General features: G+C 42.2%; 2 protein-coding genes across 2 annotated transcripts; one reads left to right on the top strand and one right to left on the bottom strand.

Moving 5' to 3' along the window:
- The first annotated feature begins 1,198 nt into the window (after positions 1-1,198).
- On the top strand, positions 1,199-4,968 carry LOC108036524 (protein mab-21-like). Its single transcript, XM_017112741.3, has 3 exons — positions 1,199-1,830; positions 2,496-3,049; positions 3,594-4,968. Exons 1-3 carry the CDS (start codon positions 1,628-1,630, stop codon positions 3,941-3,943), a joined length of 1,107 nt encoding a protein of 368 aa, XP_016968230.1. The 5' UTR covers positions 1,199-1,627; the 3' UTR covers positions 3,944-4,968.
- Positions 4,969-12,027: 7,059 nt separating this feature from the next.
- On the bottom strand, positions 12,028-16,729 carry LOC108036359 (pancreatic triacylglycerol lipase). The gene is made up of 3 exons (XM_017112441.3): positions 16,202-16,729; positions 13,634-14,529; positions 12,028-13,237 (listed from the first exon to the last, which is right to left on the bottom strand). The coding sequence occupies exons 1-3, from the start codon at positions 16,317-16,319 to the stop codon at positions 12,629-12,631; spliced, it is 1,623 nt and encodes a 540-aa protein (XP_016967930.1). The 5' UTR covers positions 16,320-16,729; the 3' UTR covers positions 12,028-12,628.
- Positions 16,730-18,956: the final 2,227 nt, after the last annotated feature.

Below are 18,956 nucleotides of genomic sequence, written 5' to 3'. Positions count from 1 at the left end.
CCGACGAGGCCCTGGACTTCAAAGGGGGCGCCGCAGCGTGACGGCCGCCCAAGGGGCGGGGCCACGGCAGGCCAATGGTAGCGCGGCGCTCTCACAGATACACAGCCAGGCAACCCCATAGATACACCCATACGCCAGCGGGCCGCAGACTGAGAGAGCGAGAGTATTTGTTTAACGTGCACTCAGAGAAAAGCAGGTCTACTTGTTTAAACTAAATAAATAAATAAAATATGATGGTTTTATATTTAATCTAAGGTTTCTATATTCTTAAAGAAATTTAATTGCATTGGATCTTGCCTTAATTTCTATCATTCGTACAAAAGAGAATGGTAAAAATAACTATTTTCACACTTAACTCAAAATATTTTGTTTTAGATAATAATTAAGTATCTATAAAAAAGGTAAGATGTTAGTCATATTTATTTGTAGTAGCTTAAACATTTAATAAGTCAATAATACAGGGAATTTCACCTTGAATTCAAAGATTTATATTGTTAAAATTACTATCATTTTTCCAATTTAAATAAAATAAAAAACTGCTTTGAATATAAATTATGGCTAAAAATATTTCAATTGAATTTTAAATTAAAAGAATGTCTCTGTTTTTTATGAGGGTATCATCGTTTTTAGGGTTATTTAATGGACTTATTTTGACTAGAAAAAAAATATAGTGCGGAATTAATCTAAAACACTAATGTAAACATTTTTGAAAATATTTGCACTAAAAGTTCATTGGCGTGAAATGCATTCTTTAAATGTATCCAAATTTTTCGCCGAGTGCATCCGGCAGATACGAAAGATACGCTGGGCTGCGGCGAGTATCTCATCGATTTTTTAAGCGTCGGAATGCGTGGCACGAGACAGAGACCCCTGTCACGTGACAGCCCCGACATGTATCTGTATCTGCGTGCCGCCGAGCCCCCGGATCCCCCGGATCCCATTCATGCCACCGAGATGGCGGATTCGCTAGATACTGCGATACTGCGGCTCGGGGCCCTGCGACATATTGAGATACTCCCGTGCAGCTGGTTAAAACTGCACTTTCAGCGCTTTTTATCTGCCGAAGCTGTAAATATCCGCGAGATTTACAACGCCAGCTGCGAGCTGCGAGATGCGAGCAGCGGCTTTGAGTATGGGTATCAGTATCGCCTGGCGGACTCCACTCCGATTCGTACTCGGAATCGGCACTGGCATCGGCACAGCCATCGCCATCGCCATCGCCCAGTCTGGGGGCTTGGTATCGCGTTTTGGCACAACGCATCATTCGGCCCGCGATTCGCTGATGCAGATACTGTATCTGCGGGCTGCAGCTACCCGAGAAATCCGAAATTCGAAATCCCGATATACATACGCCTCGCCGGTCGTGCTCCACTTGTGCCCATTGTTGGCCTGCTGTCACCGTAACTCACAATTGAATTGTTCCTTTGTTCTCCTGCTGCTGCTGCTGCTGCTGCTCCTGCTCCTGCTGCTGCCACAAAAAGAGACCCGCTCCCGAGTTTCGCATAATTGGCTGGCAAAGCCAGAGCCGCTGGCTTTCAAGTTGGCCGCCAGACCAAGTGTCGCCGGAGAAGGATACAGATACTACTGCTGCGTACTCTGAACTTGGTGCGGAGGAGACGGGCCGACCATGCTGGTGCCGCCGGACATGATGGCCGCCCAGACGCGCATGGTCTACCAGATGAACCGCTTCTGCGCGGAGCGGGTGCAGGCCAGGATGTTCAGGACGGCCTCGGCCATCCGCGAGATATGCAAGATCGTCCAGGACATCCTCAAGGAGGTGGAGCTGCAGGAGCCGCGCTTCATCTCCAGCCTCGTCGAGTGCAATGGCAGGTAAATCGCTAGCGAATTAATAATTATCCAAGGGAAAAATATGGGTTTAAATCAGGATTTAAACACCTATTTCTATTTAATAATGGAATATCTAACATTTAATAATTTAAAAATAATTAGTTAATATAAGAAATTAGTAAGCATCGATCGTATCTGCTTAGTGATCCAAACCACAGGCCCTTCAGCCAGGTAGCTGCGTAATTCCAGTATCTGGATGACTGTCATCGCGGCTCCTGCTCGCTCCACTGAATCCACTGAACACACTTCAATCCTCTCCACTCCATTGGGATCATTACAACCAAAGTGCAGCGTCACTGTCAATTATCTGTCAAGTCATGCTCTTCGGGGTTCTGCTCTTTAGAAGAGGAGGTTTCGCCTCTTATTAGATGGGTTTCAACAAGGAAATCTAGCTGAGATATAACAACATTTTAAATTAAATATATAAAATATATAATTATATATAAAAACAATACTTATAAAATAATATTTGGCCCTTAAAAAAATTATAAACTTAAAAATAAATCACTTATGAGTTCGGTATATTATAACTTTGTATAGACATTAAATATTCTAAATTGGTTTACGTAAAATGATATATTCAAAATTCAATTTAAAATACTAAATGCATAATTGACATGATAAGGATAATCTATCTCCCCTCACAGGTTCGAGGGCGTGGAGGTCATTTCGCCGAATGAGTTCGAGATAGTTTTGTATCTCAACCAAATGGGCGTCTTCAACTTCGTGGATGACGGCACTCTGCCGGGCTGTGCCGTGCTGAAGCTGAGCGACGGCCGGAAGCGGTCCATGTCCCTGTGGGTGGAGTTCATCACGGCCAGTGGCTACCTGTCCTCGCGCAAGATCCGAGCCCGCTTCCAAACGCTGGTGGCCCAGGCCTGCGACAAGAGTGTCTACCGCGACATGGTCAAGATGGTGGGCGACACCAGCGAGGTGAAGCTGCGCATTCGGGAGCGCTTCGTGGTGCAGATCACGCCCGCCTTCAAGTGCTCCGGCATCTGGCCGAGATCGGCGGCCCACTGGCCGGTGCCGCACCTCCCTTGGCCGCATCCCAACATCGTGGCGGAGGTCAAGACCGAGGGATTCGACCTGCTGTCCAAGGAGAGCGTCGTCGTGCAGAACAAGAACAACAGTGCCGCCAGCATGGAGGGCGACGCCTGGGTGCTCAGCTTCTTCGAGGCCGAGAACCGCCTTTTACAAGGTAGGAAAGGTCCATTTTTTTTAGTTTTAAATAACTCAATTGAAGGTAAATTTTCAATTAAATATTTAACATTTAAGGTTTTTAGATAATATTATATTTAGAGTAAAAACAGATACGATATGAAAAGTCCAAGTCCTTAGAAACATTTTCTTATGCAAAATAATCCATTATATTTTTGAGAACATAATAAACATAGGATCAGAATATAATATTTTTTTTTTTTTTAGGAATTTTTATAAATGGTATATGCTGTAGTTTTGTAAAGCAACACTTTTTATACAGATTTTTTAAGGCTTTACAACAAATTTTAAGAGTTTTTCGAAACAGTTTTCTCTTTGAAAATCATTTAATACATACAGATTAATTACTTGTTTATATCATGATCCTAAAATTGTAAGTTAGCTAAGCTCCTTGAGATATTGAGCTCATTTTAAACAGTTTTAAATTAAAAAAAAAAAAAAAATTTAAAATTTTAAAGGAGTTTTAACACTGAAAGTCCTGAGAATCAGTTGCTATGTTATGTTTGCAATATGAATCCTTTCAGGTGGCTGCCGCCGGCGCTGCCTGAGCATGCTGAAGACGCTGAGGGACAGGCACCTGGAGCTGCCGGGCAATCCCATCAGCGCGTACCACCTGAAGAACCTGCTGCTCTACGAGTGCGAGAAGCACCCGCGGGACTTCGAGTGGGACGAGGGCTGCATCGCGGACCGCATCAACGGGATCTTCCTGCAGCTGATATCCTGCCTGCAGTACCGCCGCTGTCCGCACTACTTCCTGCCGGGCCTGGACATGTTCAAGGGCAAGTCGCCCAGTGCCTTGGAGCAGGCGGCCAAGCAGGTCTGGCGCCTGACCAGGGAGCTGCTCACCAATGCCAACGCCTTTGAGAAGTTGTAAGGGGCGGGGTCAGGGGTCAGGATGGGTCGATAGGTTAGGATTAAGAGTTTATCATTTTCAGATGGGGAGTTTCAATAGTCACATTTAATTAATATGACTACTCTTATACTTTTTTTACTAAAAAAATATTTTGAAAATGTTTGTATTATTATTTAACCATTTTCCTTATCTTTTATGACCCTAACAATCATATTTTTAATGTTATGATTCTTTTTTTTGAGCACTATTTACTTTAACTTTTGTTTTGAAAGAGTGTTTAAATGTCTTAAAATTAAGTGTTTTTTTTGGTATATTTTACAACCAACGTAGTTCCCCCAGCATTTCATTCACCAATGTTTTTCGCAGCCATCCCAATATCGACCCATCCGAAAGGGGGCTGCTGGTTCCGCCGGAGACTCAAGATACAGATACAAATGTATATATATATCTCCTCGGCGGCCATTTTGCGCCACGTCTGGCTGATGGCCTGTGTGTGCGTGTGCGAAAGTGTTAATGCCGAGATGCGAGATAAGTGCACTCCCCGTTCGACTCTACCCAACTCGACTCGAGATATATATCTGCCCATCCAGGCGTCCGGGCTAAGCCTCAAATATTGTTTTTAATAACTCGCCCCTCGACGCTCACGACGCGTCCTTTGTTGGCCCGGCGAACAATGGATTCGCCCGTTTCCGACTCCCGGACGGATGGAAAAAATCGAAAAACAAGCCCAGAAAAAAGAGCATTTGTCCAGGCGGCTCCTTTTGCGCGGGGGCACACTCAACGTATACGATTGTTTCACAGCTCGCAGATCCTAGATCAAAGCGATGTGAAACACAAAAAATAGAAGAACTGCAGAGAGATTCCATTGATCGTTCCAAGTCCGACTTACATTGTTTTTTACTACCTACACACACATGTCGATGTCTATTATGCGATGCCTAAAGTTTACCACGATTATCCACAGTTTGTTTTAAGTACAACATAATCCTAGATTGCCTAAGCAAAACGAGAAATGCTTGAATAAATTCGAGATTAGCCAAAGGCAAGAGTGCGGGTTCTGTTGATTGTCAAAATGGGTATTATGTTTGGGTTAATGAGAGGTACTCTTTCTTGGGATTGTTTGATTATTTTTGGAAATATTTTTTATTATACTTTAAAGAAAAAAATATATAAGATACATAGATATTGATAGAAATATGATTGAACAAAATCCTTTTTTATCACTGTTATTATAATAAAATATATATTATTCTTAAAACATTAAAATTTATAAAGAAAATATTGAGTATATAGGTATTATATTTTAAACATAAATATTTATAAAGAAGATATGAGATACAAAGATATTGATAAAATTAGGGTGGAAATGAAACTTTTTTTGTCTCTTTGATTTTTATAATATATTTTGCTATTCCTTAAACAATAAAATTTATAAAGATGATATTGGGTATAGCCTGAACAATATAGTTTATTTTCACTTTTTTAATTACAACATATTTGTTATTCCTTGAACTTAAATATTTATAAAGATATCAGATACATGGGTAATCAGATACTCTTTTTCTCAATTGATTTTATATATATTTCCCATTTAGCAGACACATTTTTGGGTATTTAGTAGTTGTAACTAAATTGTTATATTGAAAATATGTTTTTTTCAAAATGATATATTGAATTAGGACTTACAAAACGAGCTTATACTTTTTTCGAAGCACTTAAGATCCTGCCAAATCCGAAATTCTTGAAAGGCTGCTCTGGGACCTCATTAGTCCCCTCGGCGAGTGAGTTAATATTATGATTATTGGCAGTGCCGAATATTTATTTGCAATCGGCGATGTATCTGGACCGGAATCGGAATCGCGATCCGGGGCTGGGAAGATGCAGCTGCTGCAGCGACAACTGAGCATCACTTTTATTACCCTTATTTATGGTTATTTTCTGGGATGGCGGGGGCCGGGACCCAAAACCGAGTGGTTCGACGGCTTTGTTCTGCGGTTCTTTTGTCTCCGCTCCACCTTTTATTTGCTTATTCCTCGCTTCTGGCGGAACGAAAACTTTCAGCGAATGTAATCGATATTTTCTTCGACAAAAGGTGTCTCTAAATGGGGAGTTCGGAGTGAGGAGCACGGAGCACGGAGCACGGAGCACGGAGCACGGGAAATAATCAGCGTCAGCACAAGGATGTGGAATAATGCGTTGGCCAAAATAACAAATTATGCCGGGGCACGCAGGGATCATGTTACGCGGCCCTCCATCACCAGCAGTAACCCCTGGGCCAGCCCGCGAGTGGGTGGCTTTCGCCCGGGTCCTGGGAAAAGCATCATCAGGTGACCGCATCCTCCGCCGGGATGCGCACTTGGCCGCCAGCGGGAGGACACGTGGCAGCCTCTGTTTTTTTTTAATGGGTGGGTGGTTGAACAGCAGGAGCTGAAACCAGCAACAGAACCAGAACCAGAACCAGAAGCAGAACCATGTGCCAGTTGCCCAGCATCGATAAGGCACGATTCCCATTTTCCATTCCCGCTGACAAATGGTATTTGAAATGCGATTAAGCGGGGGACCAGTCTTGAGTACCAGGATCCGTGACGCGACACCTGCCCTTTCACATGGCCATTCCCGTGCCCCAAGCCAGACTCATCCCAGTACCAATAGCTATCCACACTCCAAACCCAAACCCAATCCCAGGAAGCCTTTTCATTTGGCTGGCCTGTCACAACTTTGGCAAAGCCACAGGAAATATGGTCGCCTCTCGCCCTTTGATTTTGGACTCTACGAAGATACCCTGGGTTTACGGGTTGCACCCCTCAATCCCTATGATAAACCACCTCTATTTGTTTATTTTTGTTTATTTTAATAATATAACATAATATAATACAATACAATATAATAAAATATATTATAACATAATATAATATAATATAATATAATATAACATAACATAACATAATATAATATAATAAAACATAATATAATAAAATAAAATATAATATAATATAATATAATATAATATAATATAATATAATATAATATAATATAATATAATACAATATAATATAATACTAATAATATAATATAATGTTTTGGCTTAAATAACCTTTAACCTTTATGGCCTATTTTTTATTAATTTCTTAAACTCCAGGATACTTTACATTCGACTCCTGTTGCTTTGATTTCCTTGTCGTATATTTAGGTTTTTCGGTTTTCCCTGTTGACATTTATGCGCCTCCTCCCGCCCTTCAGTTTTCGTAGCTCCTGACTTTGAATCCTTCCGCCGAGTCCGGCCACGCCCCAGGCAATACGTGGGCGGTGACAGGATGGCGATGGCGTCACATTGTCCTGGTTTTTCGTCCTTTGCTGGGGGCTCCTGTTTTCTGGGTCCCTTTCTCTGGGCTCTGTTTTCTGGCTTTGTCGCTGGCTCTTCGACTGGCATTTCTTTGTTTTAATTGTTCACTAATGATATTTAAATTAGTGCTCTAAGTGACCGCGGGCGGTTTTCTCCCCCATTATCCATTATCCCCTTCGCCTTTTGTTTTTGTTTGTTGTTTGCATTTCTGACATTTCATTTGTTTAGATCCTTCGGCGAGGGTTGACAAACTATTAGGGGTAAGCCAAGGGAAAGTACCCGCAAAATGTAAATTTACAGGACGGTTGTGTACACATTTTTAAAATTATCTTAAGTAATTTAAAAAACATTTTTAATGAACGAAATAGCACGTATTTTTAAACAAGTATAGGAAGTATTTCCAAGGTCCCCTTAAACAGTTTTCATTTCTTGTTTTAATATTTAAGAAAATGTTCTATCATATAACAAATATATCATATTTTAATAACTAACATTTTTTAAATTCATGCGTCTCTTTTTATTAAAATATTTGAAATTTGAGAAACTGATTTATTAAAAAAGCCTTCTTTATGATTTATTTAAATAACATGAGTTAGAGATACAAATTTTAGTTAGTTCACTGAGTCAGCTGTTGTGAACACTACTTAATACATTTTGTAATCGCTTCAGATAGCCTGGCTATTTATACACTACTCCTCATCTTTTCATCATTCAACTTTTGGCGTAATTATGTCGTCATTATCAAAAACACGTGGTGCAATTTACCAGGCTGACACAATCCTGCGGAGCTGGGAAATGGATTGTTCCTCGGGAGGGAGGGGGAAAGCTGGAAAACTCGGCGCACACGCCACGAATTATGAATATCAGAGAAGTGCACAAGATGAATGGCACAGGAAAATGCCAGCGCAATGGGAGTGGGAAATTAGTTTTCCACGCATCGCCAGCAGAGACAATGGAGCGCAGGAAAAGCGGAGACGGGGGACGGGGAGAGTCGGGGCACCTACATGTGATAATTTAGAGCAGATTGTCGCCTCCCATCCCATGGACCATATAGAAGGTACACATCCGACCGGGGGAACACTTTAGAGCCTCATCGTATTTTTGGATGGACATTTGCATTCAATTACGGCAGCTGTGAGCCGGCCCTGATTTATATTTATGCACGCGTCTCTGACGGCCCATAAAGGAAACCCCAAAATGCGCCGCAGCGGGGGGAAAACTCAGGGGCATTTTCCCCCTTTTCCGGGACCCCTCTCTCTAAAAAAGTGAAATCAAAAACGGAAAAAAATGAAGAGTTGGCGCTGCCTGCGCTCAATCATAATTATGTGATTTGTTTGCGACGCCGGCGCGGCCGACTAATTAAACGGCGAAATGACAGAGTGGGTGGGTGGATCCGCATGGGCCATGGGGAAAGGGTGAAGTATCTGGAGAATCCGGGCAGGGGCATGTTGACGTATTGCCGCCGATGTTGCCCCGCTGAAATTATGACATTTTGATTTGGGCCCGAGGCCCATTTGATGTCCCTCAGCCGGCGCACTCGTCTCAGATTTATGCCTCAAGTTGGGCGGAATATATAGTACAGAGATCCGAAGGGAGTAGGCAATTTTGGAAGGCGGCCGGGGCCAAGGTGAACTAATTAAGAGGCGGATGGCTAACGGATTGCAGCTGCACTTTAGAAGAACAACCCAAGAAAAGGGGAGGCACTTGGCCATTTGCTTGGCCCTAATTCCCATGACACTGGCGACATTCGGTGGCCGAGATCGCAGGGTTATCCCAAATCGATTAACATTATTAATGAATGCATACCATGGGAATAAGTGGGCACACACTCAGGGGAAGGGGGCTACAGGTGGAGCAACAAAAGTCAAAACACGAAAAGGTTTTCAAACAATTTCGATTCCCAGAAACGAACGAAATGAACTCCAGCGGAACATTGTCAACATGATCATCAAGTCTCTCGCTCGCACCTCCTTCCTCCGTCCCTGTCAGCATATTTATGGGCCTGGTTCACTTTGAGCTTGGGACTGAGACCGGGCTGCACTGGAAAAAAAGGGCATACCTTTTCAGATTTTTGTCAAAGCAAATAATCTTCCATCCTGTTTTTCATTGCTATTTTTGCCAAATCAAGGCGAACAGCTCAAAGACCGACTGTTTTGAGCAGCTTGCTAGATATGCTAAGGATTTGGATCACATTAGAGAAATTATGTACACCCCCTTAAAAAAATCGAAACCCCATTTTTTGCATGTCATACCTCGTTGAGCTCGTTGTTCAATTTCCAATCCATTGGCATTCAAATCCGGGCAATTTTAATTTTTTAGATTTTTCGCAATAAATTATGATGCATCCCCCTGAAAATTCAAAACCCCATTTTTTGCCATAAAAATCCAGTTTTTTATTTTCAATCGATTGGCATTCAAACCTGGTCAATTTCAATTTTTTAGATTTTTTGCAAAAAATTATGATGCACCCCCCTAAAAAATTCAAAACCCCATTTTTCGCCATAAAAAACCAGTTTTTTGGCTGCTATAACGAAAATAAAAGTCCGAATCGAGAATGTCATACCTCGTTGAGCTCGTTGTTTAATTTCCAATCCATTGGCATTCAAATCTGGGCAATTTTAATTTTATAGATTTTTCGCAAAAAATTATGATGCACCCCCTTAAAAAAATCGGGATCCCATTTTTCGCCATAAAAATCCAGTTTTTTGGCTGCTGTAACGAAAATAAAAGTCCGAATCGAGAATGTCATACCTCGTTGAGCTCGTTGTTCAATTTCCAATTCATTGGCATTCAAATCTGGGCAATTTTAATTTTTTAGATTTTTCGCAAAAAATTATGATGCACCCCCTTAAAAAAATCGGGGTCCCATTTTTCGCCATAAAAATCCAGTTTTTTGGCTGCTGTAACGAAAATAAAAGTCCGAATCGAGAATGTCATACCTCGTTGAGCTCGTTGTTCAATTTCCAATCGATTGGCATTCAAATCTGGGCAATTTTAATTTTTTAGATTTTTTGCAAAAAATTATGATGCACATCCTTAAAAAAATCGGGATCCCATTTTTCGCCATAAAAATACAGTTTTTTGGCTGCTATAACGAAAATAAAAGTCCGAATCGAGAATGTCATAACTCGTTGAGCTCGTTGTTCAATTTCCAATCCATTGGCATTCAAATCTGGGCAATTTTAATTTTTTAGATTTTTCGCAAAAAATTATGATGCACCCCCTTAAAAAAATCGGGATCCCATTTTTCGACATAAAAATCCAGTTTTTAAGCTGCCATAACGAAAATAAAAGTCCGAATCGAGAATGTCATACCTCGTTGAGCTCGTTGTTCAATTTCCAATCGATTGGCATTCAAACCTGGGCAATTTTAATTTTTTAGATTTTTCGCAAAAAATTATGATGCATCCCCCTGAAAATTCAAAACCCCATTTTTTGCCATATAAATCCAGTTTTTTGGGTGCTATAACGAAAATAAAAGTCCGAATGGGGAATGTCATACCTCGTTGAGCTCGTTGTTCAATTTCCAATCCATTGGCATTCAAATCTGGGCAATTTTAATTTTTTAGATTTTTGGCAAAAAATTATGATGCACCCCCTTAAAAAATTCGGGATCCCATTTTTTGCCATAAAAAAACAGTTTTTTGGCTGTTATAAGAAAAATAAAAGCCAGAATTGGGAATGTCATACCTCGTTGAGCTCGTTGTTCAATTTCCAATCCATTGGCATTCAAATCTGGGCAATTTTATTTGTTTTAGATTTTTCGCAATAAATTATGATGCATCCCCTATAATTCAAATGGATTGGAAATTAAACAACGAGCTCAACGAGGTATGGCATTTTCCATTCGGACTTTCATTTTTGTATTTATTTTTAAGATTTTTTATGAAAAGATCAATTTTACCTTCCGGATTTCAAGGCGTACAGCTAGAGGACCGTCAATTTTCAGACGCATGCTAGATATGCTAACGATCCCCCATACTTTGAGGAAAATAAATAAAATAAAATTTTAAAGTTTACTAAGTATTTAGGGAGTTTAATATTTTAGTAAACTAATATTACTGCTTAAACCGAACTATTTAATATTTATATTACTGCTTATACCATATTACAATTCATATTGTCATTCATTCAGTTTTAATTTGACACTACCATCAAATTTATTTCCGTGTAGTCTCTGACGCTTCGGGGCTGCCCGGAGAGCATTGGAATGTCCAAATGTTCGATCATAAAACAAAGACCCAGCCGCAGAAACAGAAACTTAAACTGAGACAGAATGAGAAACAAAAACAGAAACCAAAATCGAAATCGAGACGGCGGCGAACGAGGTTGAAAACGAGTCGAATCAATGCAGATAATATCAATTATATGTAAAAGATACACATGCATGCGATAGATACATTTGCCCCGATAAGCATTTAAAATATTAACATCAACAAGCGACTGGGGATCCATATCCACGTCCATGTCACGGAATGTCCCCCATATTCGTGTGTTTGTGTTTATAATTCATTAGAATCCACAGCTGATTTGAGTTATAGTCAGGCAGATCCAAATCTGGGTATTTGTTGCGTTGTCTTCAACCTTTTTATCACAATTATCTAACTTCAAGTTCCCAATAAAATTGGACTTTTGGTGCTTCTCATTAAGTAGCACAAATAAGTTCACAAAATTATGTTTGACCAAATAGATTTCTTAAATGATAAATACAATTTCGTGCAAAAACCAAGGATGCATATTATTCCTATTTAAAACACTATAGTTTTCTTTAAATATTTTTATTTACATTAAATTAGGCTACATCAATGTACTACAACTAAAAATACATTTAATACACTCAAAAAAAAATTAGATTATAAAATAAATAACGGTTTGATGATTGTTTCGTTTCGCGAACTATTTAAATACTATAATAAAATACAAGCTGTTCCCCCTTTGCCAGTTGCTATACAATGCAAAGTGGGAACACTTTTCGAACTTCAACACCTGCGCCGTTCTGGTTGTGAACACAAATAAGCGTGGGCGCGAACCTGCACTGCTTGGTTTTCGTTTCTACATAAAGCAGTGGTCAGTAAGTTATTAATTAATTAGCTAAGTAATTGCCAAAGCTAATTAATTAATTAGCAAATAAATTATCAAAGCGAATCAATTCATAATATCTCTATGCGTGCACTTCAAAATTCAGTAGATAATTAATTAATTATATGAAATGATTAATGTGAAACCATAATTAACCAGATAGTTTATCAAAAGCGCTTGGTAAACTAGCTAGCAAATTATTGGGTTTTTAAGACCAATATCATACTCAATTAGATTATGAACTACTAAGGTTGGTCGGTTGTCGGTTAAATGGGCTAGGATAGCTAATCCTTGCAGTAGCTGGTGCGCAGGACGTTTTCGGCTCCGGCGAGAATGGATCCCTCGTGCTGGGGACACAACTTCAGGTAGAGCTCACTGGACTCCATGGCCTCGATGAGGATGTACTCCAAGTAGATTCGCGGCGCCGAAAGGATGCGCCAGGTGAGTGGGTTCAGTATGTTCGTGGGATACTCCCAGTTGACGGTGGCGTATTCCGGCTCCCGGAGATTCCTTCCAGCCACGAGGGCCTTGTACTCGTAGCCCGGCTCGAAGTACATGGCCTTCGGGGAGAACTTCATCATCTCCGTGGCGACTCGCTCCCTCTTGCCCCCCCTCTTCTGCAGGGCATCGTGGAGTTGTATGGACAGGATGCCCACCTCGCCGCCATGGAGAGTGCTCTCATCGTGTCCAGAAACTCGGACTGTAATCCTGTAGTGCAGCCGGCAGAAGGGCTTACTGTCGCCGGTCCAAAGGTAGAAAACCCCTGGCGACTCGCCCTGCTGCAGCTGGCCGAGATCCACCTGCTCCTGGTAGTCCTCCTGGCTGTGGTAGCCCATTCGCAGGCACGTGTGGCCCGGCTCCTCGCAGCTGGTGCACTTCGTGTCCTTGAAGCTCTAAAAAGGAGGAAAATAGTTATTGAAAATAAACCCAAAACTAGAAGAACAACTTTAAGCATAATTTTTAAAAGGTAGATCAAGCAGTTCACGCGAATTCTTGAGATTACGATGTGTGTAGGGAATTTAAGGGTTTTTGTTATATTAAGTTAGAAAATATCATAATAGGAATTCTTTCACTTTAAATTTTTTTAGAATTTTAAATGGATTGTTTCGGTTGGAATTTGTTTACAAGTTATCAGAACGCGAATTCTTCAGAATTTGCCGCTGCAAATGAGCAGTCTTCAGTTTTTCAATTCTTTATAAAGATGATTGATAACAAAAAGGGTGACAAAGCGAATTCTTCAGCACTCAATTTTTGCTCTTCGTTTAATTTAAATTATTTTAGCTACTCACCTCGAAGGAATCACAAGTGATGCCTAGGAAAGGGCACTGCGAGCCGATGCTCTCCGTGAAATACTGCTGGCTGCGGATGTGATTGCAGCCGAGGAACTCCTGCATGGTCAGGAAGAGCGTCTTCTTCTTGACCACATCCTGGAACTTCTTGTTGCAGCCGGGATTATCGAAGCCGCCATTGGGAAAGAAGTCGACGTGGCCCAGCCGCATATTGATGCCCAGTCCGCCCTTCATCAGGGGATTGGCATCCGTGTGCACAATGTCCACGAAGTGGGCATCCGTCTTGTCCAGCCGCACGATGGGATCGGTGTCGGTGAACAGGGGAGCAGCCGGATCCAGGCCCGTAATCCTGGCCGGCTTCAGGCCAAAGTCGTGCTGCAGGTGATAGCCAGCATAGCCGGACAGATGGGCGCCCAGTGAGTGTCCAATGATGTGCACATTGTCCAGATTGGGCAGTCGCAGCTCCTCGTACAGCATGTGCACCACATGGGCGGTGATGGCGCCCACCAGCCGGATATTGGCCACCGCCTGGACATAGGGAGGACTGGCGCCGCCGCCCCAATCGATGAGGACAGCGGCCGCCCGACCCTCCGGCTCGTGGGCCAGCAGAGCCTTCGCCATGTCCCACATCCAGGGGATCTCACCCGACTCCAGATAGCCATGGACCAGCAGGAAGATCTTGCCCTTCGGATCCATGCCGAAGCCCTGGATGGCGTCCGGATCGTTGAGGTCCAGGTACTTGGGCTGATCCAGTTCCTTGCGCAGGTGCAGCGTGAAGTGGGGCTCGATCTCCGAGGGCTTCTGCGGATGCACGTTGATCGAACGCGTCACCGTGTTCCATGGCCCGTTGATGGGGAAGCAGCCGTAGACCCCGAAGCACTTCACCTCGTTGATGTCTGTGTGGGGATTAGGGCAATCAGTGGGTTATTAGTGGGGCCCGCGGCCTATAAATCAGCGTGGCGAACACCTGAGCACCCCGATAAGCTATCGATTAAGTCCGTAATCTCCTCAACTATCATAACTGAAAACCTGATTGGACCTACGCATCTGTGAATCTTATGAAACTAACCTGTGGCAGCCCGTGACTAATGTTCTTTGACAATTTTGCAAGATCTCAATTAGAACTGTTTTGGTCTGCTGCAACGAGCCCAACGAGCCATGAAAAGACGTCTCCATCGGGGCCAAATTCGAATCTTCCCTGGGCCTAGACGGCTGTGATCCATTAAGTACTTCAGCGAGCCGTGATGACCGTTGGCGGGAAGTCGATATTGGCCCCAAGACTCGCCGTTCGATTGGCCACCGGTGCATGGATGACCGTCTCTTTTATCGTGGTCTCCTTCGCCTTTCCGCCTTGTATCGGAAGTTTTCGATTAGATAGGCCGGAGCCAGCACCACATATGATATGTATATCACGGCGCACCGGACGAGTCGCGTCATTGGCCCCCGGGACCCTGATTTCCAAACCAAATCGAAGCATGCTGCGTTGCCACCTGTGCTGCCGTCGCGGAACACCTGATCGCCGGCGATCGAGAACGCGGCGGGTCGCTTGAAAGAGCTTTCCCCACTCAGCATCTGGGCCGAAAATGTTTGTTCGACACACAGCCAGCGAGAAGCCACTTAAGGCGAAGGAAGCCCCAAATTGGGCCCGAGAGCACAGCGGCGGCCAAGATAATAGCTCTAATGTGGGGTACTGTAAGCTGGGGCATTTCGAAAGCCACCGGCCTATTTCCATATTTATGGGGAATACAGGAGGTATTTGCTAACATTTTAAGAGTCTATAAAAATAATTTCTTTTTTGGGTTTCATGGGGCTGTGTGTAATTGAAAATTATGAAAAACAGGGAATAGAAATATAGAGTCTTTGAATATCATAAACATTTTGGTTTATATCAAAACAAAAAAGGATAAATTTATATGTTTTGGCCATATAAAGGTTTTGTTTAAATATATTCTATGAAAATAATAAATTTTTTATGTACCATGTGTTTATTTTTTACTTTAATAGAAATATTTTTGTGTAAACTCTCAAATGTAAAAAGAAAATAAATATTTATAATATTACTTTTAAATCTTGAAACTTATTCATGAAACATTACACAACTACCCATTCCTTTAGAGTTCGAAATAAATAAATACTTATATATGTATTTTTAAACCCTTTTTGATATAAATAAAAAATACGTTTTTATACAAATACAATTAAATCTGTAATCCCATTAATGAAAAATTCTTCAATGACTGCTACCTATTCCTTTCTTTCAGCTAAAGACACATTCTACCTTAACAAAAATATTTATTTTTAAACTCATAAATATAAATCTTAAATACTATTCTTGAAAAATTCTACAATGATTTCTACCTATTTATTTAAAGTTCTGTCAGCCAAAGGCACTTTCTACCTTTGGAAAATATTCAATACAGATATTCAAAACCCCCTAGCTGCTCCTAGCTCCACCGCCACTGTGGCGCAGATCCAAGGCACTTCGGGACCACTTTGGGCTGGGCATGTTCTAGTTACGCCGGGTGGTGCAACCGCTGTGGGTGCCCAAGTGCGGATCGCATTACTTACCGCTCTTGGGGGCTGGCGGCAGGTCGACCAGGGTGTTGACGGCCGCCCGACTGGTCTGGTTGGCCAGGTACAGCATGGTCTGCAGCATCAGGCCGCCGGTGGTGTTGGCCACGTACATCTTATACGATGGCAGGATCCTTCAGGAGCGGCGGGATCACAAACTGGCCAAACGAAAATCACACACTTCTCAGCTCTTCGCCGAACCACAATCACAAATCACTTGAGCGAGCGCCACTCGAGTGGGCTGTTCTCCGTATTATCTAAGACTAAGACTTTGTATTCGAGTTACGATCGAGTTGCGATCGGTGGATCGTTTGTTTGGTGCCTGGCTTTCCGTTAGTTTTAATTAAGTTGACGTTAATCTTATCGACTGTCTTTCCGTCTCGAGTGTGCCCGTGCCGTTGGTTCCTCTGGCGGCCCTCGAGTTTCGACTGGGGTGACTGTCTCCGCTGACTGGGCTATATAATGGGGTATTCTCCGCCGATCTGAGTCGCTTGGGAAGCCTCGCAGCACTGAGCCGATCAGCTGCGCCCCACGCAATTTTTATGCCCACTGGCCAAGACGAAGACGACGCGAGAAATCGAAATCGAAACCGAAAACGAGCCGGAAAGCTGCATCCGAAGCCGCCGGCCGATGACGCTGAGCCGCTAGAGCTGACCAGTCCGCCGCTTTCCCGACGCACAGATGATACCATATGTTGTCCATGCGCCTACCTTCCAAAGGTCAAACAACAATGAGCTGTGGAGAATAGCTAAATATACAAAAAAAAAAAAAAAAGTCATGGTACATATACAAAAAAAAAAGTCATGGTACACCCAAGAAAAGCACTAAAAGAACTGGCATTACTAAATGTAGGAGCTATTACCATAAATTTTCTTCCAATATTTTAGAAAAATGTACAGAAGCTTAAAATTCAGGCATGATTTTTTTTAAGAAAATGTTTCCCAAGGCAGAAAAATATATTGGCTAATAATTCTTTCATCTTTGTTATTTTTTTCTCAGTGAAGTTGTTTGAGCCACTATCTTTAGGAAGGTATTTACTTCATACTTTAAAAACCCTTTACTATTAACTTATATCTTCCATAATTATATCATCCATTATCTTACATACAGAAAAATTATTATTAAATCATATCATCCATTATCATCCATAAATATTTTAATGAGTGATTTATTTGGTTCGTAATAGAAGGAACATTATCTTATATCAGAGTTCCTTAAAGTTATATTAAAGTTCGTACATATTCATAGAAAATAAAGCTTTCTTTGCGCTATATGGTCACCACTGACCACCGAGCTTCGGCACGCGACTTCCAGCCGAGCAGAGAGTGCGGAAAAGAGAGGAGAAGGCCCTGAGCTACTGATAGAGCGCTAGCCGAGCGTTTCGCGCAGTGTATGTCGAAGCAAAGTACACCAGCTGGCGGGGTTGCTCTTTGTTGGATGCACCTTCTTGATAAGAGCGACGACAACAAAGTGGCCGCCATGGAGGCGTTGAGCCATCTTCTGGAAAGGGGGCGTCGGGAGGGAGGATCCATGTAGGGTCAGAAGTAGAGGATGGGACAGCCCCCCTTGGGCTATCAGCAGCTGTTCCCCAGAGCCCATCCTGCACAGCGAGAAATACTAGCCTTAACTCAAGGAACTTATAATTAAATACTAAATTAAAATTTGGTATTTGGTATTTATTACTTAGTTAAATAAATTAATTTCTATTACATTTAAATTTTCTATAAGATCCCCAAAATTCCATCTGAAGAAAATATTACCTTACCAAAAGATTGCTTACTTCTGAGATTTAAGTATACGTTCTTTTACACCTTCTTTAATAGGTTCCAAAAATATTATTATATTAATATAAAGTAATGATCTTCTTTTGTAAAATGGCTTTTTGGCTTCAAAGAAGATAATATATATCATATATACCACCTTGACTATTTCTTTATATTCACAATGAATAAATACCTTCTCCCCGACTTATATGGGTCAGTATTTTCCTGTGTATGGGGTCCCCAGAAACTGTGTCAAGCGACGGGCCTCCTCCGCAACCCCCGCCCCTGACAGGTGGTGTCAATGCCTGGCGGGTACTCCACTCCGTACTACATTTCACACCCATTGGCACGCGTTATCAGCTGGCAGCGATTCTCGCAGAATCCCGTTTCGCTTTCGAGGCGTCCAAAGTCCGCGGAAGGTGTTTACGGGCTTTCGATCGCTCGACATTCCACCAGGATCTCGAACATAGCCCATTGACGTCAAGAGGGGCGGCCTTTCAAAGCGTTATCACGTCTTGGAGTCTGCTCTTCTCTTGTTTTTGTTTACGAAAGAAGGCTTCGTCTGCTGCAGGCATCCCTTTCTCAAAAAGTATCAAGAACTGAGAACCCCTAAAAAATAGGATCTCTAGGATAACCCACAAAAATCAGTATCACCGAATCATTTCTAGATGATGGTGACTAAGACTTCCGTGTAGAGCAGCAGCTAATGCCCCCGTTTGCCGATAAGCATCGAACTTTGATTCTGAAAATCGATTCCGGTTCAAAAATCCACTTGCATGGCAAATCAACAGAGGTGTCTATAGGTATGACAGGGTCCAACGTCATCGCAGGGACGCCGACACGCCCCCTTGTCATTTGTGAGTATAAAAAATATTTTGTTTACAACTGGAATTACTTGAGTTACATATAGTACGTAGTGTTGAATAAGCATCGCTGCAATCTCTCTCCGTGACACAAGGCCCCAAGGGGATTATTCGTTGCGTAGATCA

The sequence above is a fragment of the Drosophila biarmipes genome, chromosome X (assembly GCF_025231255.1).
Source record: "Drosophila biarmipes strain raj3 chromosome X, RU_DBia_V1.1, whole genome shotgun sequence".
Classification (NCBI taxonomy): Eukaryota; Metazoa; Arthropoda; class Insecta; order Diptera; family Drosophilidae; genus Drosophila; species Drosophila biarmipes.
Note: the sequence above shows the minus strand (reverse complement) of the source record. Positions and strands in the feature narration are given on the sequence as shown.